This window comes from Lagopus muta, chromosome 14 (assembly GCF_023343835.1).
Source record: "Lagopus muta isolate bLagMut1 chromosome 14, bLagMut1 primary, whole genome shotgun sequence".
Lineage (NCBI taxonomy): Eukaryota > Metazoa > Chordata > Aves > Galliformes > Phasianidae > Lagopus > Lagopus muta.
The window spans coordinates 893,718-919,031 of NC_064446.1; the positions used below are offsets into that span (position 1 = coordinate 893,718).

Sequence of the window (25,314 nt, forward strand, 5' to 3'; positions counted from 1 at the left end):
CTGGAGGCGGGGCGCTCCGGCCGGACAGCCAATGGCAGGCGGCTGAGACCGGAAATGGCGGCCCGTCGCGCCGCTCTAGGTTGAAGCGCGGCGTACTCGTTGGTGTTTGGGCGGCTCTGCTTTGCTTTACGACACGAATTCGCACGGTGCGACAGTTCCCGTTTCCTCGTCGCCTGCAGCTCAACATGGCGTCGGGCAGCGGGGTGAGTGCCGCCGGCTGGGCCGCGCTCCCTCCTTCCAAGAGGCCGCGGACAGGGCCGCAGCGGGACCGGCCGCTCTGGAAGCGCGGGAGGCTCAGAGCCCCGGCGCAGCTGGGCCGGGCTCGGGGCCTGCGGGCGGGCCGCGTGTCAGAGCCGTCCAGAGGGGCCGCGGCGGGGCCTTTCGCCTCCTCCGCTCCGCGTGCGGCCGCGGGACGTTCGGGAACCCCGAGAGGTTGAAGGGGGGGTGAGACCGACCCCCGTCTTCTCTTCTCGGGGCCCGGCCTGCCTCGCGAGCACCCTTTCTTCTACTGAAGGATCGGACCTGCCCGGCGGTGTGCGGGCAGCCCCTCCCCGCTGTCGCCTCCCGTCCCGCCTTGCTGCTTTCCAGCCCCTCCGGGCGGTGGATGAGGGCCTATCCTGCCGTGTGCTGAGGCGTCTGCCTGCTGCCTCTCTGCTTTGTTCCTGTGTGATGCGATTGCTTTGTGGGTCTGTTGGTTGGTGTGGTGGGGCAGCGAGGTCTTGCTGCCTTTGTGGACCTGCGGGATTTGATGTTGGAAATAGGCTGATTGAGGCAAATAGTGCTGGTGTGACCTGACTGGAGAGCCAGGCTGGTTCAAACAGCTCCTCTAATACCCAGAATGGATCAGCACTGCAGGGCTGTGCTCTTCTGCTTCCTTGGTAAATCTTTTGTTTGCTTGAAGCCACTTGCTGAAAGGAAGCAATGTTGGCAGAGCAGATGGAGCAGAATGCTTGCAGAGGAATGAGGAGCTGATGTTTTGTTTTTAGCTGCTTAAGGTTATGACCCTGTTACTTGGAGCTGGGGCAGAGACTCCCGTGCCCTTGCGTGGGCTTTGGCACCAATACTGGGTCAGTCATTTGGTGCCAGCATCCACAGTGAACACGAGGCTGTGGGGCAGTTTTGTTTTCTCATCATTACTTACTTGGGAAATACTCTTAGGAAAAGAGGTTGGCGTTGCAGCAATCCTTGCCTCCATCAGAACAATTAAGAAAAAAAAAAGTTCTTTGGATAACTTCTATCCAAGATCTTGTCAGAGATCCCCAGCTCACAGCTGGGTTTGCTTTCTTTCGTTGCGCCGGCACTGGGGAGATGGTAAAAGACCCATGAACAGCAATTTCCCTTTTATTACAACAGGAGAGTAGAGCAGCCAGTTGTCTCCTCTCGGGGCTCTGGGAGGCTATGATTTGTGATAATGTGCTGCTATGCAGGAGAATCTAGGTTCTGGAAAATACCCCAAAACATTAATTTGCACTCTGTGATATTTTCTTGTCTTTTGCTCAGGGTGGTTAATAAAACCTGTTATGACATGCTTAAAGTGCTTTAGAAGCTCTAGGAATAAATGAGAATTTTTCTACGCTTCCCTAAGGTACTTTCGTTCTTATCAGTAGTTGTTCACTCCATTTGAAGGATTGCCAGAGGAGAAACCATTAAATGACTGCTGCTGCTGCTGCTATAGCTTCAAATGGGATTTATTTTCTTTGGATTGTGATTGGGTTCTTGATTTGGCTGAGCAGAGAGGTGGTGGGTGGGTGTGGGTCCTCTTTTCCCGGAGGTGTTTTAAAATACATCTGTACTTTTTTCTTTTCAATATGAAACCAAGAGCCTCTCACTGCAGTTCCAAGTGAGATGCAGCTTTCCAGCTGTATGGGAGAGAGCTTCTCAGGAGGGCAGAGCAGTGTGTGAGCTGTAAGCTCTGACCGTTGCCAGGTGTGGTGGCTGTGGCCCTCGCTGCCTGCTGGGCAGTCACTGGGGAGGTGCTGTGCTGTGCCAGGTTGGTGTGTAAATAGAAGAAAGCATTCTTGGCCAGTCGCTGCTGCCCTCAGCAGTGGTGTCTGTTCTTCTGGGCGTGGGGGATTTTTACCCTGGTCCTCTTATTAATCTGGTGCCAGCTTTACCTGAATTCTGCCTCTCTTCACACAGTTTACTCTGTCATTCCCAGGTTAAAGTGCTTCCAGGGGCTGATGGAGGGCCGGGCTGCCTTCAGGATGTTACTTCCCTTCCCTGATTGACTTAAATGGGGAGTTAAAGGAGTGGGGCAGCTCGCTGTGTGTTTCACAGTAACCTTTCCTAATATTTCCACGTCCCACTTTGACTTTTGGAGCGTTCAGAGATTTTTCTGTTCTGCTCCCATGCATGTCTCAGTTTAAAAAAACCTCAAACTGGTTCCTGTGATTCAGTAGAAAATTCAGTGCTTTGGTTCCCATGACAGGTAAATGTATTGCTGATATCTTTGAGAGCAGGGAGCATCCTTCTGCTGTGCTTCTGTGTCTTCCTCGCCTGGTGTTTGTAACTGAGGTGCAGTCTTTGGAGGCAGTGTGTGCAATCTGCTCACGACTGCCTCGTGTACATCAGGTGGTGCCTGTGCAGTTTTGGGTCTGACAGTTTCGGTGCCCTTTGTGCCTGTTTTTCAGAAGGAGGGGCTGGGTGACCATCTTGGGAACTACTGAAATAAATTCAGTACTTTGTTCAGTTCTAAGAAATCCTTCTACAAGTAGATATAGGATGCTCAGTGTTATCGTGTTACTCCCTGGATATGAAAACAAAGGACGTGGGAATGCAGTGCAGTGCCCCTGAGTCACTGCAGTGGCCTTACAGGGCAAGCAGTTCCGTACCTTTCCTTCCCCTTGGAGCTAATCAGACTGCAGGGTAATGCTAATGCACTTGGTTTCTTTCTCAGACTAAGAACTTGGACTTCCGCCGAAAGTGGGACAAGGATGAATATGAGAAACTTGCAGAGAAGCGGCTCACGGAGGAGAGAGAAAAGAAAGATGGTGAGTAGTGCAGTGTGCTGACTGCAGGCGAGCTGTGCTCTTGGGCAGTGAGTCACCCAAACCCTCTTGGGAGGGATGGAGCAGCTAGGAACGAAATCCCAAAGGGAAACAGAAGCAATTCAAGGCTGGTTTGCTCCAATCCTTTTATTCCTTTGCTAGCCACTGATTTTTTATTTTTTATTTTTTTTCCCTGGCAAAAATAATTACTGAAAATCTCTGTCTCTGTTGGCCTGTTCTTTTGTGGAGGGAGAGGAATAATCAGCCCCTGGAAACAGGGAGACCTCAAGAGCGACCCAAGTCAGAGCTGGAGATGCTTCCCAGATCTGCCTGTTTCTTCTAGCAGTCTTAATTTTCACTTACCTAATGAGTGGTGTCCTTTACTGACCTCAGAAGCAAGAACCAAGCAAACAACAAAGCGAACAAAAACTCGAGTGCAATTTCTGCACAAATCGCATGGTTCCTGGGTTTCTGGCAGACTCCTTTGTCAAGGGCAGCATGAAATCCAGCAGGGCAAGCTTGACCTTTTCTCATAGACGCCTGAGACTTTTGCTTATGTTTTAGGCAAACCAGCCCAGCCTGTCAAAAGGGAACTTCTGCGGCACCGGGACTACAAGGTGGACCTGGAATCGAAGCTGGGGAAAACCATTGTCATTACCAAAACTACCCCTCAGTCAGAGATGGGAGGGTAAGTGCTGCCCTTTTTGTTGGAACCTGAGTTGTGTTGATAACAATGGGGCCGGTGATAAAGCTGTGAGCCCTTACAGAGTGCTGGTGGGTATTTTCCCCCCGTGTTTGAGCCTGGTGAGATAGTGCTGCACTGCACTGTACCTAAACCTTGTCTTCAGGATAACGTGTGGAACAGGCACAGCAAACTGAGCCACTTCCAGTCTTATGGCTTGAGATCAGTGTTGCTTTGCCCTCTTGTAGAAACAGCTGAGGTAGATCTCTGCTTCCCACCTGGGTTTTGTTAGTCAGGAGAGCTGCCTGCACTGAGGCATGAGGCACAGGGAGTGGGAGAATGAGAGATCCTGACAGCAGTTCTGAGGAGTGGCATCTGGTTGCTGTGTGTGTGGATCATAGAATTGTGGAATCATTTCAGTTGCAGGGGACCTTTAAAGGTTATTTTGTCCTACTCCCCTGTGAAAAATAGAGACATGTTTGGCCAAAGGCTGAAAGGGTTCTTAGCTTACCCTAAGCCATCCAGATGCTGAAGAGCATGCATTAAATTGGTGCCTTTTGAAGAGTATGCCTGTTGGTGCCTCACTGTTGTAGCTTAGCAGTCAGTAGTGCCAGGGACAGCACCAGACAGCTCTGAACAGTAGCCAGGGATAGAAATGCCAGCTGTGCCAAAGCTGTTAAGATGGGTGGAAAGCAGGGAGCTGCTCCTGCGAGGTGACAGGTGTGAGAAGACTTGCCTTGTGAGAGCCTACAGCAGGCTGCAGTGAGAATCCAAGGGGAATCCTGGGCTGTGTGTCCTGTCCTGCTGTGGAGGAAGGCAGCTGAGCACTGGGATGTTACAGAGACCATTCCACCTTGTTCTTTGCAACTGGAAGGGCAAGCATCCATGGCCATCACTGTTATGATTCAGCCCTTTCTGGTTTATATCATCTCTTGGAGTGGCATCAACATCAGGGCTGGTAACTGCAACGTTGCCTTAGGTTGCTCTGTCAGTCTGGGCTATGGCCTTGCACGTCTTTTCCCTGAGGTAACTCCCCTCTCAGCCTGGATAGAGTCGTGTCCTAAACAAAGGCCTGATCTTTCAGGTTATCTGAGATCAGATGATGCAGTTGCTGGGATTGTGCTTGTTTCAGTTGCTCCAATGAGGACTTTGGGTGTTGTGGCATTGGATTGGTTTGAATTCAGTGGTCTGCGTTAGACCTAGGAGGTCCAAATAACATGGAGATTTTGCATTTTAGGTCATTTCAAATAGTGAGGTCTGTCTCATGCTTTGGAGTTAATGTTGGTTTTTTTTCTCCCCCTCTCCTGCTAGGTATTACTGTAATGTCTGTGACTGCGTGGTGAAAGACTCCATTAACTTCTTGGATCACATCAATGGCAAAAAACGTAAGGACAATTATTCTGCATTGTTGGACAACCCTGTAGGCTGTCCCCTTCATGCATCACCAGTTTCTGAGTGCTGAACATTCACACGTAGATCAAAATGTGCTTTGGTGATTGGGGTGTAGGCAGAGTTTACTCTTTAGAGCTGTGGAGATGTGGTCTTCATCTCATGGCAACTCCTCCAGGCTGATGGGCCGTTTGTGTGGAATAAACCCAGAAGAAATAGTGAGTCTGGTTAGACAGAATTATTTTTTCCACTCAGTGTCAGCACTGCATGAAGTTCAGAGTCAGCAAATTGTGATGTCTGCTCTGAAAATATGGAGAGAGATTTTTGTTTTTTAATAGCATTGAAACATAAATCAATTCTTAGAGAAGTGAAAAGTATGGACCACTCACCAATCTGATTTCTTTCACTAGCCTATGCTTGGATCATAAGCTTCCTTTTTGTAGAATGAGTGTGAAGCTCAGGTCCAGCTGGTCCCTGAGCTGCAGGGCACAAATCAGGATGCACAAGGGTGGAAGACGTGGTTTGCTCAAGTATGGCAGAATCAGAAGGTGGGAAAGGATGACCCCCGAGTTGCTGTGTGATGCAGCTGGTGGCGCTGTCCTGTGCAGCTGTCCAGATGTGATCACACAAAGGTAGGCTTTCCAGAGAGCATATATATATTTACATATGGTAAAAGCCACACAGATTCATGCTTCTTCCCTGTTGTTGAGATCATGCAGTTAACTTAGCCAAAGAGAACTGGGAACTCTTTTTCTCTTGCCAGTTTCTCTGCTGTGTTTTACTTGAATAAGAGGACAGTGTGGAATGCAGTCAAAACAGGACTTCATTGAACTGACCCACATCGCAGAGGCAGTATTGCTTCTACTTGGCACATTCAGGGAGTGGGGAAAGTAGAGGAGCAACAGGACAAAATTACATGCTCTTGGCATGCTGTTCTGCTCCTAAAGGTGATTTTGAGTCTCTGTGTAAGTCACCAAATGACTCTTTTTCAAAAAGATGGTGATGTATGTGATGCAGACCCATCCAGCCTCTTGTACAAAGGAACACTCAGCTTCCCTTTCTTTAGTGGGAGGCTGCTCCTTGGGGTCAGAACATTTTAGAAATGGGGAGGCTTTAAAGAAGAGCTGAGGGCAAATTTTCTGTAGCTTGAGGCTGGAAATCCATTGCACTGAGGCCAGGTACTTTTATGGGAATAGGAGGATGACAAAGAAGCACTTTGATGATGAGAGGTCTGTAAGTCTGTCTGAGAGAATCTGTAAGCCTGGCTTTGCAAGGTCCTGAGATGAAGGCTTGAGCTCAGGTGGGAAGGTGGCATAGCTCTTTGTACAATGCGAGTGAGTTTGGGAGCAATGGGATCCACTGACTGAAATCTGATTGTTCTACCAGCACCCTCGGTAGTTCATAGTGCACAGCTTGAGCTTTCTAGTGCTGCAATGCTGGGACAGAGCTGTGCATGGCTGCTAACATCAGCAGGCTGTTTGGATCCACCAGGAAGGTGGGCTGCAGACAAAGCTGGGGATGATTCTTTCCCACTGGGCTCATTCACCAGTGGGAACCTGCGCTAAAAAGACACTGAATTAAAGGCCTGTCTTAATATTTCATTGCTTTACTTCAGCTGGAAACATCCCATGTACTCAGGGTCTCTTATTGCGAGCTGCTTCCTTAGCTTCTCCCACAGCCAAAGGAAGCCAGCTTGCTGGTTTTATTCCTTAAAATAAAAGGTTGCATCTTCCTCCTTGGTACGAGCAATACAGGGATCGCTGTAGTCACTGACTTGTCTGGGTTCTGGCACACCCCTAAATCCCACCTCATCTCTGCTGTGAGAAATCCCAATGCACACAGCGTGAGCCAAAGGAAGGCAGGAAGTGTGTGCCTTTAGGGAGGAGGGGGAGAGGGCACTGCTGTGTTGAGCCTCCAGGCTGGATCTGAGTTCCCTGGTGTGTCCTTAGGGGAGGATGGAGCTGGGAGGTGGCTGCCCTGGGCACTGTGCAGTGCCGTGCTGATCTCTGTTGCACGAGAACGTGAGGACAAAGCTGCTCCCTGTGCTTTGAGTGGCAGCAGGGTGCTGTGCTGAGATAGCTGGACTGGGAGCAAGGAGGGGTGCTGTGTGCAGACCTTGAGAGGCTAAGGATGTTGCTGAACATGGCTGGCTGTGTTCCTCCAGACCAGAGAAACCTGGGCATGTCCATGCGGGTGGAGCGCTCCACGCTGGACCAGGTGAAGAAGCGCTTTGAGGTGAACAAGAAGAAGATGGAGGAGAAGCAGAAGGACTATGACTTCGAGGAGAGGATGAAGGAACTCCGTGAGGAGGTGAGTGTGGGCAACAGCTGGCAAAGCAGAACCCCTGAGGAAAGCAGCCCTGGCTCCTTATCCTGTTTAGCAGAGACCTTGTGCTCGATGGTGTGGGCTTCTTAGCTGCTGCTCTGAGTGGGTCTGTTTCCTTGCTGCTTCTTTTCTTAAAAATAATAGCTGTTGTGGTCCCTGGAAATCCTTTTTTCTTCTTTATGCACGAGGCTCCTTACTTCTGATACTTGAAGTTTCTACTAGGAGTACTGCAGCCCTGACAGTACACCTTCTTTGTGTCCCGTTACTTGTATTTGCATTTACGTGCTCTGATAGACAGACCAGAATACTTGTCCCTGGCCTTTGTGAGGTGTGCCATGGTTCTGGGGATTGCTGATTCCTTCTCCATGTGGCACACTGCTTTTGTGTGGCCTCCCCAAGTGAAGCGGGGCTTTGTGTGCTGTGTGTGGAAGCAATGAAGGGCATCAGATTCCCCTCAAACCTCGGCTTAAGTGCCAGTTCACTGAAATGAAGATCAAGTTTATTATCTGAGGAACAACTGACAGAGTTCTGACAGTTAAGGAGCTTCTCTGCATGCTTCCCCTTCATCAGCAGTCATGAAAACCAGACGTGCTGCATGTCTGAGTCTCCCTGCTGAAGCTCCCAGCTTTGCTTTGCAATGTGCAAGCCCTGATGTTTGGCACTTGTGCTCTGTCCTGAAGCAGGCCTTGGTGCTGCTGAGCCTGCTTGGCCTGAGGGAGGCAGGAGACGGTGCCTTAGCATGCAGTGGGTAGAAAAACTGTTGCCAATCTATGCATGACAACAAAGAAATCATCAGCAGCAGCTTTTGGTGCTGTTTTCTCCAGGGCCTGGCTGTCTTCAATAGCTGCAGAGCGGTGGATGGTGATGGGAATGGCAGGATGAGTTGCTAAGCTGGGAGCTGGAGCCATACTTGTGTGTCGCCCAGCACCAGCCTGGCCCCATTCCAGGGCTTGTGATCCTTACAGAGCAAAGCACTTTGATTAGTGCCCTGCAAGCTCTTCGATGCCAAAACCCCCAAAGCCACTCAGAGCTCAACTTCTGTTCCAGTGAGCAGCTGTCACTCTGCCACACTGACAGCCAGCAGGCAGTGGCATTCAACATCACGGCCCTCGAGTGATGAAAATGCCTTTTGCTTTACGAGCAGCCCCTTCTCACCTTCTCAGTGTTGATGCCAGGTGAAACCTCTGTCATGTGCTTGGAAGTGAGAGCTGATGATTTCATGGTGCTTTGCTTTGGCTGCATCCTCTGTGTGCGACTTCCCTCCTGGGGTGGAAGTGGGTGGTCTGTAGGCAGTGGGAAACCTCCTGGGAGGCTGCAGGACAAGATTTCTGCTGGCTGTTTTATTTCTTCAGATGCAATTTGGGTTATGCTGGTAGGACTTGGATTTTGTGTTAACCGTGCAGTGCCCGGTGTCTTGAAGCTTACCTAGCTCAGGAAGGTCAGATTATTTTGCTGTGCTCTTCCTTGCTGCAGGAGGAAAAGGCCAAAGCCTACAAGAAGGAGAAGCAGAGAGAAAAGAAAAGGAGGGCAGAGGAAGATCTGACTTTTGAAGAGGATGACGAAATGGCAGCTGTGATGGGCTTCTCCGGTTTCGGCTCAACCAAAAAGAATCACTGAGAAGCTGTGGACTCTGTTCTTTGTTGAAGCAGATTGTTTTTACCCAGGGGACTCTGGATAATTCTTTTAAGACTTGACTGAGGACTCGTATGTAAATCTCCCAGTAGAAGTTGGCCAGAGGAGTTGAAAAGCAATTCTGTGCTCTACCTGTGCTGCAGAACAAACTCCACCTGCCTTTAGCTTCCCGTCTCCTTCTGTGTCCTAGATCTGGCTGCTCATCAGTGCTCTTCAGCCTTGTGTGTGCGGGGAACCGTTCTGCTGGGTGCAGTTTTGTGTCAATAAAGCGCAGCAGTTCTGTACAGGTGGCATTGTTCAGAATTCTTTCAGTTGTCAGCTGCCCATCACTGTTGCGAGGTCGTGAGGTGCAGAGCGGCGCTCGGTTTCTTTCTGGATCACGAAATTGAAGGAATTGTGCCACGGTGAGCAGTGCTGCTCTGTACAGCCTGAACCTTTTGGCTTGTGCTAAGCAGAGCTGGGGGCTGCATGGAGTCCGGGTTACTGATGTATTTTATCTGTGAGGGGTACCCCCCTGGTTTTCTTTGTGTTTTGTGCCATAACTTTGATATCTTTAATCCAGGGGAGAAGCTCCTCCCCGGGGCTGATCTAGGATAGAGAACGTGAACAGCGTGTGCCATTTGCCCAGAATAAAAGGATCGTTTTAATTGGCCCTTTGGTGGGAGTCTGAGTCCTTCTTTGTTTTGGGAGCCGATGCCTCCTGTGCTGCACAGGGCTGCTGCTGGCCTTCAGGGGCAGAGGTGAAGGCAGAGTTGGCCTGTCCTCTCCCTTAGGGGTGCTTGCTCAGCTGCCAGCTTTCCCCTCTGCAGGCAGTTTTGGGGGTTTTATGGTTCTTCAGATGCACGTGAGAAATCAGGAGGGGGAGGGAAGGATGGGCAGCACCAGGGACCTGCATTTCCATCAGGCGCTCCAAGAGCAGACCAGGCTGCATTCTGGAATTTACCAGCCTTCATACATCAAGGGCCACTTTTACCCTGTCTACTGGCTTCCAGTGTCGTTTCACCTCTGCCCTCCCCTAAATCCTCTCTGTTTCTGCTTTTATTTACTTGTGTGACTCATTTCCATCTCCGGTTAGGATTTATGCTCTGCGGGGCTGGCTTTTCACAGCTCTGCCTTGCTCCCTTTCTCTCCTCTCTCTTTTATGTACACTGATGAGATCCCTGTTCTTGCCCTTCTCTGTACTTTTATGAAATTTCCGACCCGAGGAAGGCTGAAGTGTGTTTAGCCTGCTCTTTCTAATACATCTAGAACAAATCCTGTAATGCTCTGCTGCTGTTTTAATTCCTTAATCTTAGACTGCTGACAGCTTCATTGCCTCAGGTCTTTCCACTTCAATTCAGATTATAATCCCCGTTGAAGATGCTATTGAAATGATATATAGCCAGTCAGATACAACTGTCCTTGGAGATTTGACCCTTTTAACTTGGCAATCCTCAGACTTCAGCAAACACTCGCTCAGCACTGGAGCTGGAAGGCAACTTTCATTCCAGCCACGTACCCAGCGCTGCTCAGACTGCAGCACGTGGCTCCTGCTGAATGGGAGAGAGGAGACGCTCGTGCCTCCGTGCCCTCTGGGGCAGCAAAGGGATGCTGCCACGGTTCTGTTTCACGCACATTAAAAGTTTAGGTTGTTTCAGACAAGATTTAGTAGCAGCCATTTTATCTCAGCCACCAGCTCTGCAGACGACCAGACCCTCACCGCAGCCTGAATTAAGATGATTGGACAAATGCTTTTGGGCCGAGCCGTGGTCCAACAGAGGACCTGGGGAAAGGACGCAGGCTGCTCCGCACCCTTTGGCTTTCCCAGTTTGTGACCTCGGTTTCCCCGTGGAGCACACAGCACACCCTGGGGTGAGGGGCTCCTCCATGCCCTTCTCTCGCTTCCAGGTCTGATGGAGCCTTTCAGAGCCCACTGCCTGCAGCTCTCCATCACTCCGTGCCTCACATGGGAGATGGGGGAGGAAATCCCCCTGCAGCACAGCACGGTAGGAGAAGGCTTGTTTTTTTCCTTTTTTCCTTCTTTCAGATTCTGTCCCTCAATTAAAGCCCTTTCCCTGAGCTTAAGCTGGGGCCGTTTGCAGCCCTTGGACCAAACCCCCTCGTGGCACTGAGGGAGAGCAGCTGCTGGTCCCTGTGCCCGGGCTGCTGTCCCTGTCCCGGGGGGAGCACAGCTCTGCCTGCACGCGTGCTGGGAGCAGTGGTGTGTGCAGCCACAGATACAAGCTGCTGCCGGATTCCCAGCAGCGGGAGCTGCCTCTAGCCAAGGATGAAAAGCTGGTTTCATGGGAGGAAATAATATTTAGAGAAGAGACAGATAGCATTCCCTGCACACTTTGCGTTAACTCTTTGCTCCCACTGCTGCCTGGTGCTACTATGGAGTCTGAATCCATTGCTCTGCCCCCGGCACTCGAGCAGCATTGTTCTTGGCTCTTTGCTAGCACTCTCACCTCATGCTGGATGGTGCTGGATTTGCCCTTGCAGACGTTGGGGTTTCACCAGGAGGAAGTGGGTCTCAGCTTGGCTGCTCTCCCCCCCTCTTCCTGCCACCAGCAAATGGTGCCCAGCTGCTCTGTGCCCTCTGCCTCTTACTTTGCTGTCGCCTCACCTGCAGCCCACTTTGTGCAGCTTTTGCAGGGGCTGGAAAAGGCCCAGCTGGGAGCTGGCAGGGGAAGGAGGGTCGTCCGCGTTGGGTTCAGCACCTCATGGAGGGTGCGAGGCCCCTGGCTGGGGTGGTTGCTCATAGTGTGCGGGATGCCACCATGCACCTCAGCCCAGGCAGGCAGGGGGATGCTGGCAGCCTCATCCTGCCCATTGCTGCTCCATCCCATTAAACATTGATGGCAGTGTTTGGAGAAGCACTCGGGCGGCACGGCAGACACCAGAGAAAACAGAACTCCGTTTTATTCTCACATCTCCTCTTCCAGCCATCTTCCTCCCTGATCTCATACTAGGGGGTGGGGATTGAAGCCCTCTGTGGAGGCTGAGCACCACACACGATGTGGGGCCGCCTTCCCCATTCCTTCCTTCAGAGAAAAGTGGGAGGCTGCTGTGCACCCCAGTGCTGGAGGTGCCCAAGGCTGAGCTGGATGGGGTCTGGCAGCTGAACCTTGTGGGGCCCCGCAGCCCATGGCAGGGGTTGGAACTGAATGACCTTTGAGGTCCCTTCCCAACCAATCATTCTGTGATAAGGAGGCAGCCCCTGTGGCTCTCCCATGCCACCAGATCTACTGCAGCTGTGTGTGGCTGGAGGGCTCCATGGGTTCGTGAGCATGAGGGGGTGTTTCTTCACTGCAAGCAAAGCAAAAACCATCATCAGCTGGAGAGCAAACAGCCCCAGGCTGCAGAGGGGAAAAGATGGGGAGGAGTGGAGCAGCACCGGCCACAGGGCTGCTTTGGGGCAGCTGTGCTCCCAGGGCAGATTTCAGCTGCCAGCAGAGTCCAACCAAACCACCCTTGGGGCTCCTTGCAGGGCAGGAACTGGTCCCTGGCTGCCCACAGTGCTGCCATCCGCCGGGCAGCGTGGAGCCCAGCAACACAGCCGTGCCTTTGTTCCTCCTCTTTCTTTTCTACCTCCAGATTTTTCCCCTGCTTCCAGCCTGCTGTGTGTGCATCACCCCCTCCCTGCCCACAGCTCCTGCCTGGTTTTCTTTCCCCTCTCCAAATATGTCCTCCTCACCCTTCTCCTCCCGTGCTGCTCCCCGCACCAGCACTGCCTCCCAGACTCCCCCACTGTCGCTCCCTGCTTCCCCACCTGCCCTCCTCTCACTCTCTGTCTCCCCTTCTCTGACAGTTTGGGGGGAATCTGTCTGTGTCAACGCACGAATTCCATTATTTATTGGCTGAGCGAGGCGAGGTCCTACACTCGTCTGTAATTGTCTGCAGATCAAAGCTCCTGCTGATGGCAGCTTCGCCTTCCCGCAGCAGAACACCACCCCCAGCCTCCCGGGGGGGTCGGACTCGTGCGTGTCGGCACCCTGGGCGACTGATCTCCCCGACAGAGAGGAAAGAAGTAGGGCTGGGGCGGGGAGAGGGACGTGTAGAACTCTTGGGATCAGATGGGGATGCTGGGGGCATTTCAGGGGGTCCTGGGGGGCTGGGGGGCAGGTAGGGGTGGTCCCTGACCTGAGAGTGAGGACATGAAAGAAAGTGAAGGGGGGACTGGGAAGCTGGAAAAATTCCCATAGCTGTTCAGAGCTGGAAAAACTGGAATTTGCTCCCGAGAGATGAATCCCCTGAGGTCCGTGGTGGCTGCACAGAAGCAGATGGCTACAAAAGAAATGGGGATGGAGGAGAACGTGCCTTTTTTTTTTTTTCCTGCCTTTCCTTCCTGAAACAGCCAACCTAGCCCAGAGACAGGGGGCTTTGAAGTGAAATGCAGACACGTGTTTGCTGCTCGGCTGTAGATGCAAGGAGGTGCGTGGGGAGTGGGCAAGGACATGTTGAACCCAACTCCTGCAAGGAGAGGGGAGGTTTCAGGTTCTAGGCCCAGGATCAGGGTGCTCCAACAAGGGAAGCTGCTGGAGTAATGTTAGAGTTATGACCCGTAGTCCTTTGGGAGCTGGCAGCATGCATCCTTGTGGCTGCAGGACCATAAGAAAGAGCAGGGCAAGTTTCTCGTAGCATCACTCACAGAGATGGAGGGGACAGCTGTCGTGGTTCCTGTGCTGGAGGATGTGAAGTCACTCTGAAGCTCTCTCCCTAGAAACAGTCTCCCCACTCTGGGGAACCTGGGCCTGATGAACACAAATCTGTTTGTATGGGAACTGCTGAATCACGGCCTGAACCTCTGATTGATCACCTGAGGCGAGCACTGAGCCAGGGAGCGCAGTGAAGGCAATTCACCTGTGCTGCTGGAAGGGGTGGAGCCTGGCTGCACCTCTCCTAGAGCCATTAAGAGCTGACTGCCATTGGGAAGGAGCTCTGCTGGAGATCTCTCCTTTTGGAGTTCTGCAGTGAGCCCAGCACACAGGTAAGCATTCTATCTATTCTCTTTTATTGTTATAACCAGCTTAGCCAAACTCTCTGGTTTATTCTGTAATTACAGCATCTTTGTATTCATTGATTATACGCTGTTCTACGTGGATCTGAGGACACCACTGGCAGTTCAGACAGTCTGACCCCCTCTCACCCATCAACACATAGAGATGTATGCCCCACGGGGGTCTGTGTGCCTGCAGCTGCCCTTTTAGCCCTGGCATTTTCTCCTTGTGACACTTCTCTGGCTCTGCAGTCAGCCCTCCTCCTCCTTTCTGCACAATTGAGGCAGCCTCACTTCAGCTTCCTCCTGCAAGTTCTCGTTCCAAGCCTTACATCAGTTGTGTTGTTTGTTGGTTGGCTTCATCTTCTGCTGCAACCTGGGACACAGGCACTGTGTGCAGCATTCCAGGAACCCACTGCCTGATAGAGGGGCCATCATCTCTCCTCCAAACATCTTACCACTGCCCAGCATCTCATCCCCACTCACTGAGCCCCCCCTTCCCAGAGCCCCAGGAGAGGTAATCTTCTCCCAGGGTATTCTCAGGGAAAACTCCCAGAGGATGGTTAGGAGAGGACAAGTCCCAGGCCACAGGGTAATGGAGACCCAGCTCTTCCCCTTCTGCTTGGGATCGGAGCTAATTCCAGAGGAAGAAGGCAGCAGCTGTGGAGCAATCCCTGTGTGCAGTTTTGGGACCACAACAACGTCTCCCTCTCTGAAATGGGAACGGAGACAATGGCTTTGTGAGTTGCCGTGAAGTTTGTGTCCTGTAGGGAGGACGCAAGAAAGCATTACTGACGTACCCTGGCCATCAGTGCCCCTTGCCTTGGTGGCCACTTCACCTCTGATTGGAGTGGACAGCACAAATCCCAGAGCAGCTTTGGTCTCTGCAGACATCTGGAGGTCTGTGGTCCCAGCCCCACTCAGAGCAGGGCTGGTAGATCTGCTCTATCAGGGCCTCATCAAGGATGGTGATTCCTAGCCCTGCCAGGTCCCTACGCCAGAGTTTTACCACTCTCACAGTGAAGCTCTTTTCCCAGTATCTGACAGAAATTTCCCCAGTCCAGTCTGTGCCCACAGCTTCTCATCCTGTCTCTGTGCACCTCTGAAAGGAGACAGGCTCCATCTTTCCTTTAGAGAAATAAAGAGGGCAGTTAGATCCTGCTCTGTGCCCTCTTCTCCAGGCTGATGCATCTTCAGCCTCTCCTCAGGGCGCTGTCTATCTCACCATCGCTTGCTCCATTTTATCAGTCTCTCTCATACTGGAGATGCCAGCACAGTTGTAGCACAGCTTGATATATGTTTAATGCTTCTCATCCAGGCACTCAAGGGCAGGCAGGGTGCCCCACCAGCACTGATAGCACACTTGAGATGGCCACCATCACCTTCAGGGCACTGCTTTCTCCTCCCAAGGGATGGCAAGAGCAGAAGCTTCAGCAGGGAAGGATCCTGGTGGCTCCCAGTAGTCAAGCCTCAGGTGTCTGACCCTGTGCTGCTCATCAGCTGTAGGCCAGTGAGCAGTGGCTCATTCCCAGCTTCCACCAGGAGCCCTCGCTGTGCTTTCCCTCACGGGCAACGCAAACTATAGCTGCTCTAGCTTCCAGCAAGAAGGGAGCAACAAACCCATACGCATGGCTAGGCACACGGGTGCCTTGGGGAGCTGGGGGGAGGGGATACGAAGTCTGACAGGGACTGATTTGCCTTCAGACCCTTCTTCTGCCCCAGAAAGTGGTGGGTAGGGATGTGGAGTGGCAGTGAGGCTTGGTGCTGGCTGGCAGTGGGGTGCTTCCCCCCCTGCTTTGCTGCCCGCGTGGCTTTTCTGAAGCGGCTCAACCTGCAGCATCTCCTGCTGCATCCCGTCCCGATCTGCCAGCCTCCCTGCCAAGGCACATCAGTGCTGACCCGCGGCAGCCGGCCACCCGCTGCTGTGCCAAGGCGTCTCACAGCAAGCCAAGCCCCCCTTCTTGTGGCTTCCAGCGCCTTCCCAAGCGAGCTTCTAGCTGTGCTCTGGCTCCTTACCCCATGAGAACCAGGGCTGAATGCTCTCCTGAATGAAAGGGAGAATATAAAATCTGTGGGATGTGAGCGGGGTGTTGGGGGGGTGTTGGGCTGTCCCCATGCCATCTCCCCCATTCTGCTGCCCAGTGCCATGACCCCTCCCCCCTCCCCAAAAGGTCTCTCTTGAGTCATCCCTCTGCAGCACCCACGGTCACCCCATAGCCTGTGACATTTTCCCCAGGAAAGGGATCTTGAGGACAACCCGTGTCCTCCACCCCACAGCCTCCCCTTTTGGCTTTGGTCCACTGGCGTCCTGGACATGGGGAAGAGAAGGATGTGGAGGGACTGCAAGCAGTGAGAGTTTCTATGGTTGGTAAAGCACAAACATTGGTGAGGGTTGGTGCAGTGGAAGGACACCGAAGGAGGACTGGGGAGGGGGAGGAAGGGGAAAGGGTTTGGGAAGGTGGGGAAGAGGGGCTAATGGGGCTGTTCCATTACCTTCCTTAGGGGGAAAAAAAACAAAACAAAACGAGAAGAGGGGTAGATTCTTCCCTGCCTCCCCAAAAAGGGAAAAATGATGAGCTGCACTGGGGGACATCGCGCAGCAGAGCTGGAGAAGCACAAACAGGACCGAGCCGAGGGGGGCGGGGGGAGGATTCCTCCCGGAGCACATCGCTCCGAGGGGAGGAGAATGAATATTTAAATCTGAATTAAACAAAAGGGTGAAAACAGCTCCGAGGATTTCCCGGAACGCACTTGGTTGGAAACGAGAGTGGGAAAACGAGACCCTCACGAATCCCCCCCGCCCAATGCCTCTCCGTCCTGAGCGTTCCTCCGAGCTCTCTGGAGCGTCCCTCCCCCGTTCGTCTTAGCTTCGGTAGCGCTGGGGGAGACACAGATCAGCGATTTGGGGGGCGTACGGGAAGGGGGAGGGGATGGGAGGAAGAACACGGCCGATCAGGGACGAGGGGACAGATCAGGGGTTGTGGGGTCACAGCAGGGATAAGGAGGATGAAATGGGGAGGGGTGGCCCTGGCTGGGAAGATCGTGCAGAAAACGTGCCGGCAGCGATCGGCGCTTACGATACAGCTTGGGCTTCACTTACCAGGAGTCGTCCCGATCCCACCGCTCCCTCTCGGGTCCGAGCCCACGCGTGACCCGGCGCCGGCTCTTATCACCCGTCCGCCCCGCGCTGCCACCCTGCCGCCAGCCCACCCTTCCCCGCTGCCTTCCCCGGCAGCCCCACGAGTGCCGCGTCCCGCGTGGATCGCGCTGCGCTCTCGGGGTCCGTCTCCCCCCTCCCCGTCTCACGACGCCCCCAGCCCCGCTGCCTGCGGGATCGCTCCGCGCACCGCCTCCCACGCGGGACTCCCGGGGCCGGCAATTCCCTTCCGCGGGAGCCCGTCGGGAACCGGGAGGCAGAGACAAAGGCGGTAAAATATCCATGCTCAGCTCAAGCCGCTCCGAGCCCCGCCGATCCCTTAACTAGATCGTTAGGGGATTATCCGGGACCTCTGCACCGAGGGGCGGCTGTCCGCGCCGTCCCGCTAACGGGAGTCTGCGGTGCTACGGGAGAGAGAGCGCAGCGAGGATCGTCCTCTGGGTCCGGTACCGGGCGGGGCGGGGGTCGTCCTCCGGGAACCGGGGCTCTGTCCGTGCCCTTCTACCGCTTCGGGGCCGGAGGAAAGTTTGTGCCCGTGTCCCCGCCGCGGGGAGAGCCCGGAGCTCTGATCGCGGTGGGATCGCGGACGGGGATCGGAGAGGGCTGCGTATCTGTACCGACGGGTTGCGGGTAGAGGGGGGTGTCGGGGGCGGAGGCAGGCGGGGGCCGGGGGGGTCTCTCAGTGCCTCTGTGCCGATGGGCTCAGCTTTATCCGAGGCTGTAATCCCCCTGCTCCGGTAATTAAAAACTCCGCATTACAAGGAAAACGGTGTGCGGGGAAATGTAATCAAGTCTGGAGGGGCTTAACCATCTGCTAAAGGTTAGGACCGGCACGGCGGGGGACGCAGCCGGGGGATTTGGCAGCCGCTGCGATCCGCGCTCCTCTTAATCTTACCGTGGGGACGGGCGCCGCAGCTGCGGGGTAACACCGGCACCCCGGGCCGGGGCAGCGGTCGGGCTCACCGGGGCTCCGCTCGCTTTTAGCGCGGCTTCGCCTTCACCTCTGGGTTCAGCCCCATCCCCTGATTGAGAGGGGCTTCGGCGAGGAAGGGGTTAAGAGGAGACCGCGGCGGGGGCCGGTACAGCGCGGTCGGAGCCGAGAACGGCCCTCCCCGCCGACCCCGGCAGACCGGAATCCCTCGGAAGAGCGAGGACGGGCACGGCGGGTGGGCTCCAGAGTGGCTGCGGGGCCATGGGGACCGGGGCAAGTTGCGGGAGGGGGCAGCTTTCCCTTCCCTCCTTCCTCCTCCTCCTCCTCCTCCTCCTCCTCTCCCTCCTGGCCGCGCCGCACTCCACGGGTGGGCAGCTGCGCTATGCCGTGCCCGAGGAGCTGGAGCACGGAGCCTTCGTGGCCAACCTCGGCGAGGACCTGGGGCTGGACGCGTCCACGCTGTCGGCGCGGCGGTTCCGCATTGTGGCCGGGGCCGGGGCGAGGCAGCATCTGGAGGTGAACCTGGAGAACGGGATCCTCTTTGTGAATGAGCGGATTGACCGGGAGGAGGTGTGCGAAACAGGGGGCACCTGCCTGCTCCACCTGCAGCTGCTCGTCGAGAGCCCCCTGGAGCTGTACCGTGTGGAAGTGGAGGTGCTGGACATCAACGACCACGCTCCCACCTTCCCCTGGCAGGAATACGTGCTCGAGGTGGCTGAGTCCGCCATGCTGGGTGCCCGCTTCCCGCTCGAGAGCGCCCAGGATCCCGACGTGGGCACCAACTCTGTGCACACCTACCAGCTCAGCCCCAATGGCTTCTTCTCGCTCGAGGTGCAGACACGCAGCGATGCCAGCAAGTTTGCAGAGCTGGTGCTGGAGCGCGCCCTAGACCGTGAGCAGCAACGCACGCACCGGCTGCTGCTCACCGCGCTCGACGGTGGCATCCCCAGGCGCTCTGGCACAGCCCACGTCCTCGTCACCGTGCTGGACGCCAACGACAATATCCCCGCCTTTGACCAACCCTCGTACGGAGTGAGCCTGCCTGAGGATGCCCCCACTGGCACCTTGGTCATCCAGCTGAACGCCACAGACCTGGACGAGGGCCCCAATGGGGAGATCGAGTACTCCTTCAGTGGGCACGCACCACCAAGCGTCCGAGAGCTCTTCCGCGTGGAGCCCCGCAGTGGGCAGGTACTGCTGAAAGGCCCTCTGGACTACGAGCGTGCCAGCCTGCATGAACTCTACGTGCAAGCCAAGGACCGTGGGCCTTCGGCGGTGGCTGTGCACTGCCGGGTGCTTGTGCATCTCCTCGATGTGAACGACAACGCGCCCGAGGTGACCCTCACCTCAGTTTCCACGCCGGTGCAGGAAGATGCCCCACCGGGCACCGTCATCGCAGTCATCAGTGTTCTGGACCGGGACTCTGGAGACAACGGCCGTGTGAGCTGTGAGCTGAGCCCCAGTGTGCCCTTTGAGCTCCGCTCCTCCTTCCGCAATTACTACACACTGGTTACCACGGAGCCACTGGACCGGGAGGCGGTGTCCGAGTACAACATCAGCATCACGGCCCGGGACATGGGATCCCCAGCCCTGCTGACTCGCAGCACCCTCACCGTGCCGGTGTCCGATGTGAACGACAACGCCCCGCACTTCCTGCAGCCCTCCTACAGCGTCTACGTGATGGAGAACAACGCGCCAGGGGCCTCCATCTGTTCCGTCAGCGCTCTGGATCCCGACTGCCAGCAGAACGCCTACTTGTCCTACTCCATCACCGATGGGCACATCCATGGCATGCCCGTGGGCACCTACGTGTCCATCAACTCAGACAGCGGGCACATGTATGCCCTACGCTCCCTTGATTATGAGCAGATCCGCAGCTTCCAGATCCAGGTGCAAGCGCAGGATGCGGGCTTCCCCCCGCTCAGTGCCAATGTCACCGTGCACATCTTCGTGCTGGACCAGAATGACAACGCTCCCGTCATCGTGTCCCCCATGCCGCGCAATGGCTCTGTGGCCACCGAGCTGGTGCCACGCTCCGCTGGGCCTGGCTACCTGGTGGGCACAGTGTCAGCAGTGGATGCAGATGCAGGGCTGAACTCCCGCCTGTCATACCAGCTGCTCCAGGCCACCGACTTCACATTGTTCAGCCTGGCACCTGACACTGGTGAACTGCGCACCCTCCGCTCCTTCCTGGAGCAGGATGCGGCCCGGCAGCGCCTGGTGGTGCAGGTGAGGGATGGAGGGCAGCCATCGCTCTCAGCCACTGTGTCCCTCCTGCTTTCTGTGGTGGAGACAATGCCACAGACTCTCTCTGACTTCAGCAACTTCAGCCTCCCCCCAGAAGCCTCCTCCTCCTCTCCACTTACCCTCTACCTCCTGGTGTCCCTGGGCTCCATCTCCTTCACCTTCCTGCTGGCCATCCTCATCCTCACAGTCATCCGGTGCCGTGGCATGCGATACCCATGGCAGGGTGATGGCTGCTGCTGCTGTCCCCGGCCCAGGCGCTCTCCTGACGGTCTCAAGACATCCAACCTGGCAGCACAGCCTGGTGCCAGCACGGCCACCCACCTCGATGTGCCTGATGGTGGTCCCCCAGGCTACTGCTACAAGCTGTGCCTCGGGCCAGAGTCTGCCCAGAGCGACTTCATGTTCCTCAAGCCCTGCAGCCTGCCCCGCAACAACGAGAAAGGTCCTGGGAATCTGCCTGGGAAGCGGACCCGGCCAGGGCAGCCCCTCCAAGGCCCCAAGCAGGTGAGGTGGGCACAGGGCTGGCACTGCACTCCTCTGTGTCCCCTACCCCTAGGGGTCTCAGCCCACAGGAGGAATCAGGCACTGGTCCTCACAGAGGATAGAGTCAGGTGGTGGGGATGCTCCACTGAGATTCCCCATGGGGAAAAGCAGGAGTGAGATGGAGTCCTCTGCCCACCACCGTCTGTGAGCATTAGAGGCTATGGAGCTGCTTCAGTGCCTGGGATGAGGGGTGGGGAGGGACCATCTCCACACCAGGACACCTCTGTGCTCCTCCATGCCAGGGGATGCAGCGGGGAGCAGGACCCACTCATGTCCTCATCCAGGCACTACGGCCATGGGCCTTGTTGCTAGGGAGGAAGTGGAGGTCTCAGGGTGGGATTTTGATGTCAGCATTTGTTAGGTATTGAAATCGGGGATGCCTCATTTTCCCAGTGAGAGACTCTGTCCAAAACACGATTACAAAGCTGGAGAGTGATGAAGAATCTAATCCACTTACTTCAGACTTCTAATGAAGCAGCCCTGCAAGGAGAACGCAGGACTCGCTGCCAGCAGGCTCTCCCTCTGCATCTCCTTGCATCGCTGGCTTTGCCTGTTGTGTTAATGGGATATTGCAGCCCCAGATCATTGAGCCCATTCTTCACCCTCACTCCAGGTGCCGGAGACCTGGGTGAAGTCATCATCACATCTGCATAAAAGGGTTTTTAGAATTAAAATCTGCTCTCTCTCCCCAGAGCAGAGCTTAGCAATGGAACTCCCACACAGGTGGTGAGCGAGTCTGCCTCTGTGACAACCCAGTGCCCTGAGGGGAAGTCCCAGAAGGGAGGGGGATGGATTAGCTCTGCCTCAGTTTCCCTGTCTGTAAAATTGGAGCTTCACACAGGAAGAGAGGATGGAGGAGTTGGGGCCTTGCTGGTTACTGAAGGCTAACAGACATTCCCCACTCTGTGTTTCCAGATAAAGCAGCCCAACACAGACTGGCTGCCCCCCAGCGTGCAACGGCCTGCACTGAAGAGGTATGGGACCGGTGGGCACAGGTGGAGGGGCTGTGGGGATGGGGAGGCTCCCGCTGATGCAGCACTGGATTGGTCTCTTTGGTTTCTTCCCTTTAGCTCCCAGAGCCTGGAGGATGTGGGGGAAATCCGCAAAGCCCTGCAGAAGGAGCACGAGAGGCTGTGCACGCTGGTGACCCCGGTCTCTGGTCAGTATGGGGGTGCTGGGGTGGGAGACCAGAACCAGACGATGCCCCTGGGGTGACACAGCCCTGCCCAGGGCCCCGGGAAGCAGGGAGGGTGGTGACACATGAGTGTTCTGGGACGTGGTTGTGACCGTCCCCCTGAAAAGGGGTGCTGACCCCAACAAGCCATCCTCACACCCATCTTTTCTCCAGAGTTTCAGAAGGCCTCAGCGGGCACTAACAGCATCTGGGCACCCCAGTATGGCCCCCTGTACCCTGGGCACGTCCCAGCCCCAGATTACCAGCACAACGTCTACATCCCCGGCACCCCAACTCTGCTTTCCAGTAAAGATGGCCCCCTGGTTCCAGGCCGGGAGAGCAAGAACAGCTTTTCCACCTTTGGCAAGAGGAAGAAAATGACGACGTACTACGATATGCCTGACAGTGTGGTTATCAACAATGACCTGAAATAGTGTCTGGTGCCGGGCCTGGATCACCCACATTACACTTTACTTCAGCTGCTGGGTCCATCTGCAGCACACAGCTCCATTCATGACTGCTCCAGAGTTTGTAGGGCTGCCTGCGGGTAGGGAAAGGAGTGAGAAGATGAGGCAGGATGGGGGTTGAGAGGGGAGCAGGTGTTTCTCCTGTCTCTTGCAGAGCTGTGTTGGCAGCAGGTGCTGCTGGGGGTCCAGGTGAGCAGATTTCAGCAAATCTGCCTTGAGTTTACCTATTGCCATGTCCTCTTTAGGGGCGATCCATCTCTGTAAATGTTGTCACTTTGTCTTGTCTGGCTGTGTGAATGTACTGTGCTGCATGCCTGTATTTCTGCTCCAGGAAGAAGGGAGATGTACACAGACCAAATGTGGCATCAGTTAGTGGGCAGCAACCAGTGCCCTGCTCCTGGGACTCAGTAGGAGGTGCTGCACATCCAGAGCTGGTGTCTGGTTTCTGAGTGCAATCCCAGCCATCATGTGGGCTGGGATTCTTCCTCTTCCTCTTCAAACTACCACCTGACACATGCAGAGCTGTGAAGTCCAGGATGCAGCTGTATCCTGAATGCTACCAGTCCCTGCTCTGCAAAAAGCACAGGATGGCCAGAAGGGCTGTTGGAGATGCACAGGGTGAGACCCTGCTGGGTAACTCCAGGGCAACATCATCCGAGAGGAAGTTTCCTTCTTCTGAGGAGTCCCAGCATGGTGACAGCTCTCTCCCCTTCTCCTGTTCTCACTTGCATCTCCATTTTTCCAAGTCCTGAGCACCTTGGTTAACCCCACCTGTGCAGGACACGCAGCTCCCGCTGCTCTCTCTCCTCTTCAAGGACTTCCACCAGGCTGCCAGGAGCCCGAGGGCCGGGCTGCAGCCCCAGAACCCCACACCTGTGCACCCGCTCTGTCTGCCAGCATTGCTGATTGCTCGCCTGTGACCAGATAGCTCGAGTCCAGCCCATCTGTGCAGAACATGACAGCTCTTTCTAAAGCAAGTTTGTTTCATGATGTCTGATTTGTACCAATAAATGGTATTTTGCTAGCTCACTCTGCCTGCTGGCTGTCCTGAGTCCCAGCTGCACCCGGTGGCAGGGATCATCACTGAGCTGCAAAGCAGGAATCAGCTCCAGCACATGTGCAGACCCTATGGCTTTCTTCACTGCTGGAGCAGCCTATGAAGGCTCATTCATTCCTTTCACCCAGAGGCTGGGGGCTCAAGGTCCCCTCTTGCTGCACTCAGGCCCACCTAAGGGCCTGGCAGAAAAGCACGAGTGGCAATGGAGATGCCTGGAGCTGCTGGGGAGGGGGGGTTGGATCTCGCTGTGGATTATTGTTATCTTTGTGCATTGCTTTCTATGGCTCATTTCAGCTTTCCCCTGGCTGCTCACCGCTCACCAGCTTGCTGCAGGAATAGGAGTGCAGGAGGAGATAACGTGGATGCGGCCGGGGGAGGGTCCAGCAGGGAACAGGGAGGGCAGTATCAGCTGGGGGCTCCTAGCTGGAGGTGGGAAGGGGCTCAGCTTGGGGTAAAGTGCAGAGATGGCCAGGCTGTGGCTGTTCCTTCTCCTGTCCCTGCTTGTTAGGGATAGGCCTGAGGAGGCTGCAGTGCGGCTTTTGGGATTAACCCAGAAAAGTCCTCGTCTGTGTGCAGGTAATGCGCACTTTGGTGGGAGGGGGCAGGAGCACAACGAGGGGCCTGTGGGAGTCAGAGCCCCGGGAGGAGCGGGCTGTGGACATGAAAGGGACCTGGCTGCTGCTGGTGCCTCCAGTCCCAGCTTGCATTTGCCTGGCTGTGAGCAGATGAAAGATTCCCTGTCCCAATTAGAAGGTAGGATGAAGGATTTGTTGCTGCCGAGTGGATTCTGCAATGGCCTCTGCAGAGTGCTAACGGTAAAATAGAACCCAAAACAGCTGCTGCCTGAGACCCTGAACAGCATTAGCCTGTTTCACTGCTTCAGAAGACAAAAGAATTATGCAAAGTGATACAATAAAATTAATAACAGCCTCAAGAAGCAATAAAAGCATCAAATGGACTTGACTCCCTGCGGGGGCAGCAAGCATCTCCCTCTCCTAGCTTAGCTCCAGTAATAACTTCCCTGCTGTTGTCAGGTGGTGTAGGCCAGGCATTAGGAGAGTGCTGCAGCCCCTCTGTGTGCCCAGTGCATGAGACCCACGGCACACTGGATCTAATGAAGCAGAGCCATTGAATTGTATTGGAGTTGCAGATGTTGCATCCCAAAATTGAGCCCCTAAACCATAGGCATTGGAAGTGGGCAGTTTGCACGGGAGCATCTCACACAGGAGAAGCCATCTAGACATACACACACATCTGCACATCCCACTGACCCACAGGCATGCAGCACGGCTCAGATCAGATCTCCTCTGAGAGCTGTCTGGGCTGGTCAGCCCAGCCCTGCCCCAGCCCTCCACTTGCCCTGAGCATTCTCTGTTTTGCTGGAGGAAATCCTGCACTAAAATGGTTCAATTCCAATATCAATAAAAGGAGAGACTTGTCATAGTGGAGATAGCACTTAAACCTGATGGTAGCTACAGCACTGCCCCATCCACAGAGGGCATGTCTGGTCAGAACGGTCAGTCTGACAGCTCTTCCTCATTTCACAATCTTCCATGGGGACAGGCAGTCATTAAAAATGCAAGCTCTCTGCCCTACAACCAGTTATTTTTACAACTCTTCCTGTGCTTTCATTCCTGCACAGCTCATGGGCATTAGCTGGTTTCTGTAGTCTGGTAATGCAGCGGGCACGAGAGCTGCTTCAGAGACATACTCAGTGCTCTCCATCCATACACTCTGCTTGTACA

At 54.9% G+C, this 25,314-nt stretch overlaps 2 protein-coding genes across 2 annotated transcripts; both read left to right on the forward strand.

The window, feature by feature from the left end:
* The first annotated feature begins 70 nt into the window (after window positions 1-70).
* ZMAT2 (zinc finger matrin-type 2) lies at window positions 71-9,667 on the forward strand. The gene is made up of 6 exons (XM_048960837.1): window positions 71-203; window positions 2,897-2,990; window positions 3,552-3,675; window positions 4,981-5,054; window positions 7,223-7,368; window positions 8,857-9,667. The coding sequence occupies exons 1-6, from the start codon at window positions 186-188 to the stop codon at window positions 8,998-9,000; spliced, it is 600 nt and encodes a 199-aa protein (XP_048816794.1). The 5' UTR covers window positions 71-185; the 3' UTR covers window positions 9,001-9,667.
* Window positions 9,668-17,856: 8,189 nt separating this feature from the next.
* Window positions 17,857-23,491, forward strand: LOC125700311 (protocadherin-10-like). The gene is made up of 4 exons (XM_048960823.1): window positions 17,857-20,832; window positions 21,787-21,845; window positions 21,942-22,030; window positions 22,220-23,491. The coding sequence occupies exons 1-4, from the start codon at window positions 18,343-18,345 to the stop codon at window positions 22,477-22,479; spliced, it is 2,898 nt and encodes a 965-aa protein (XP_048816780.1). The 5' UTR covers window positions 17,857-18,342; the 3' UTR covers window positions 22,480-23,491.
* Window positions 23,492-25,314: the final 1,823 nt, after the last annotated feature.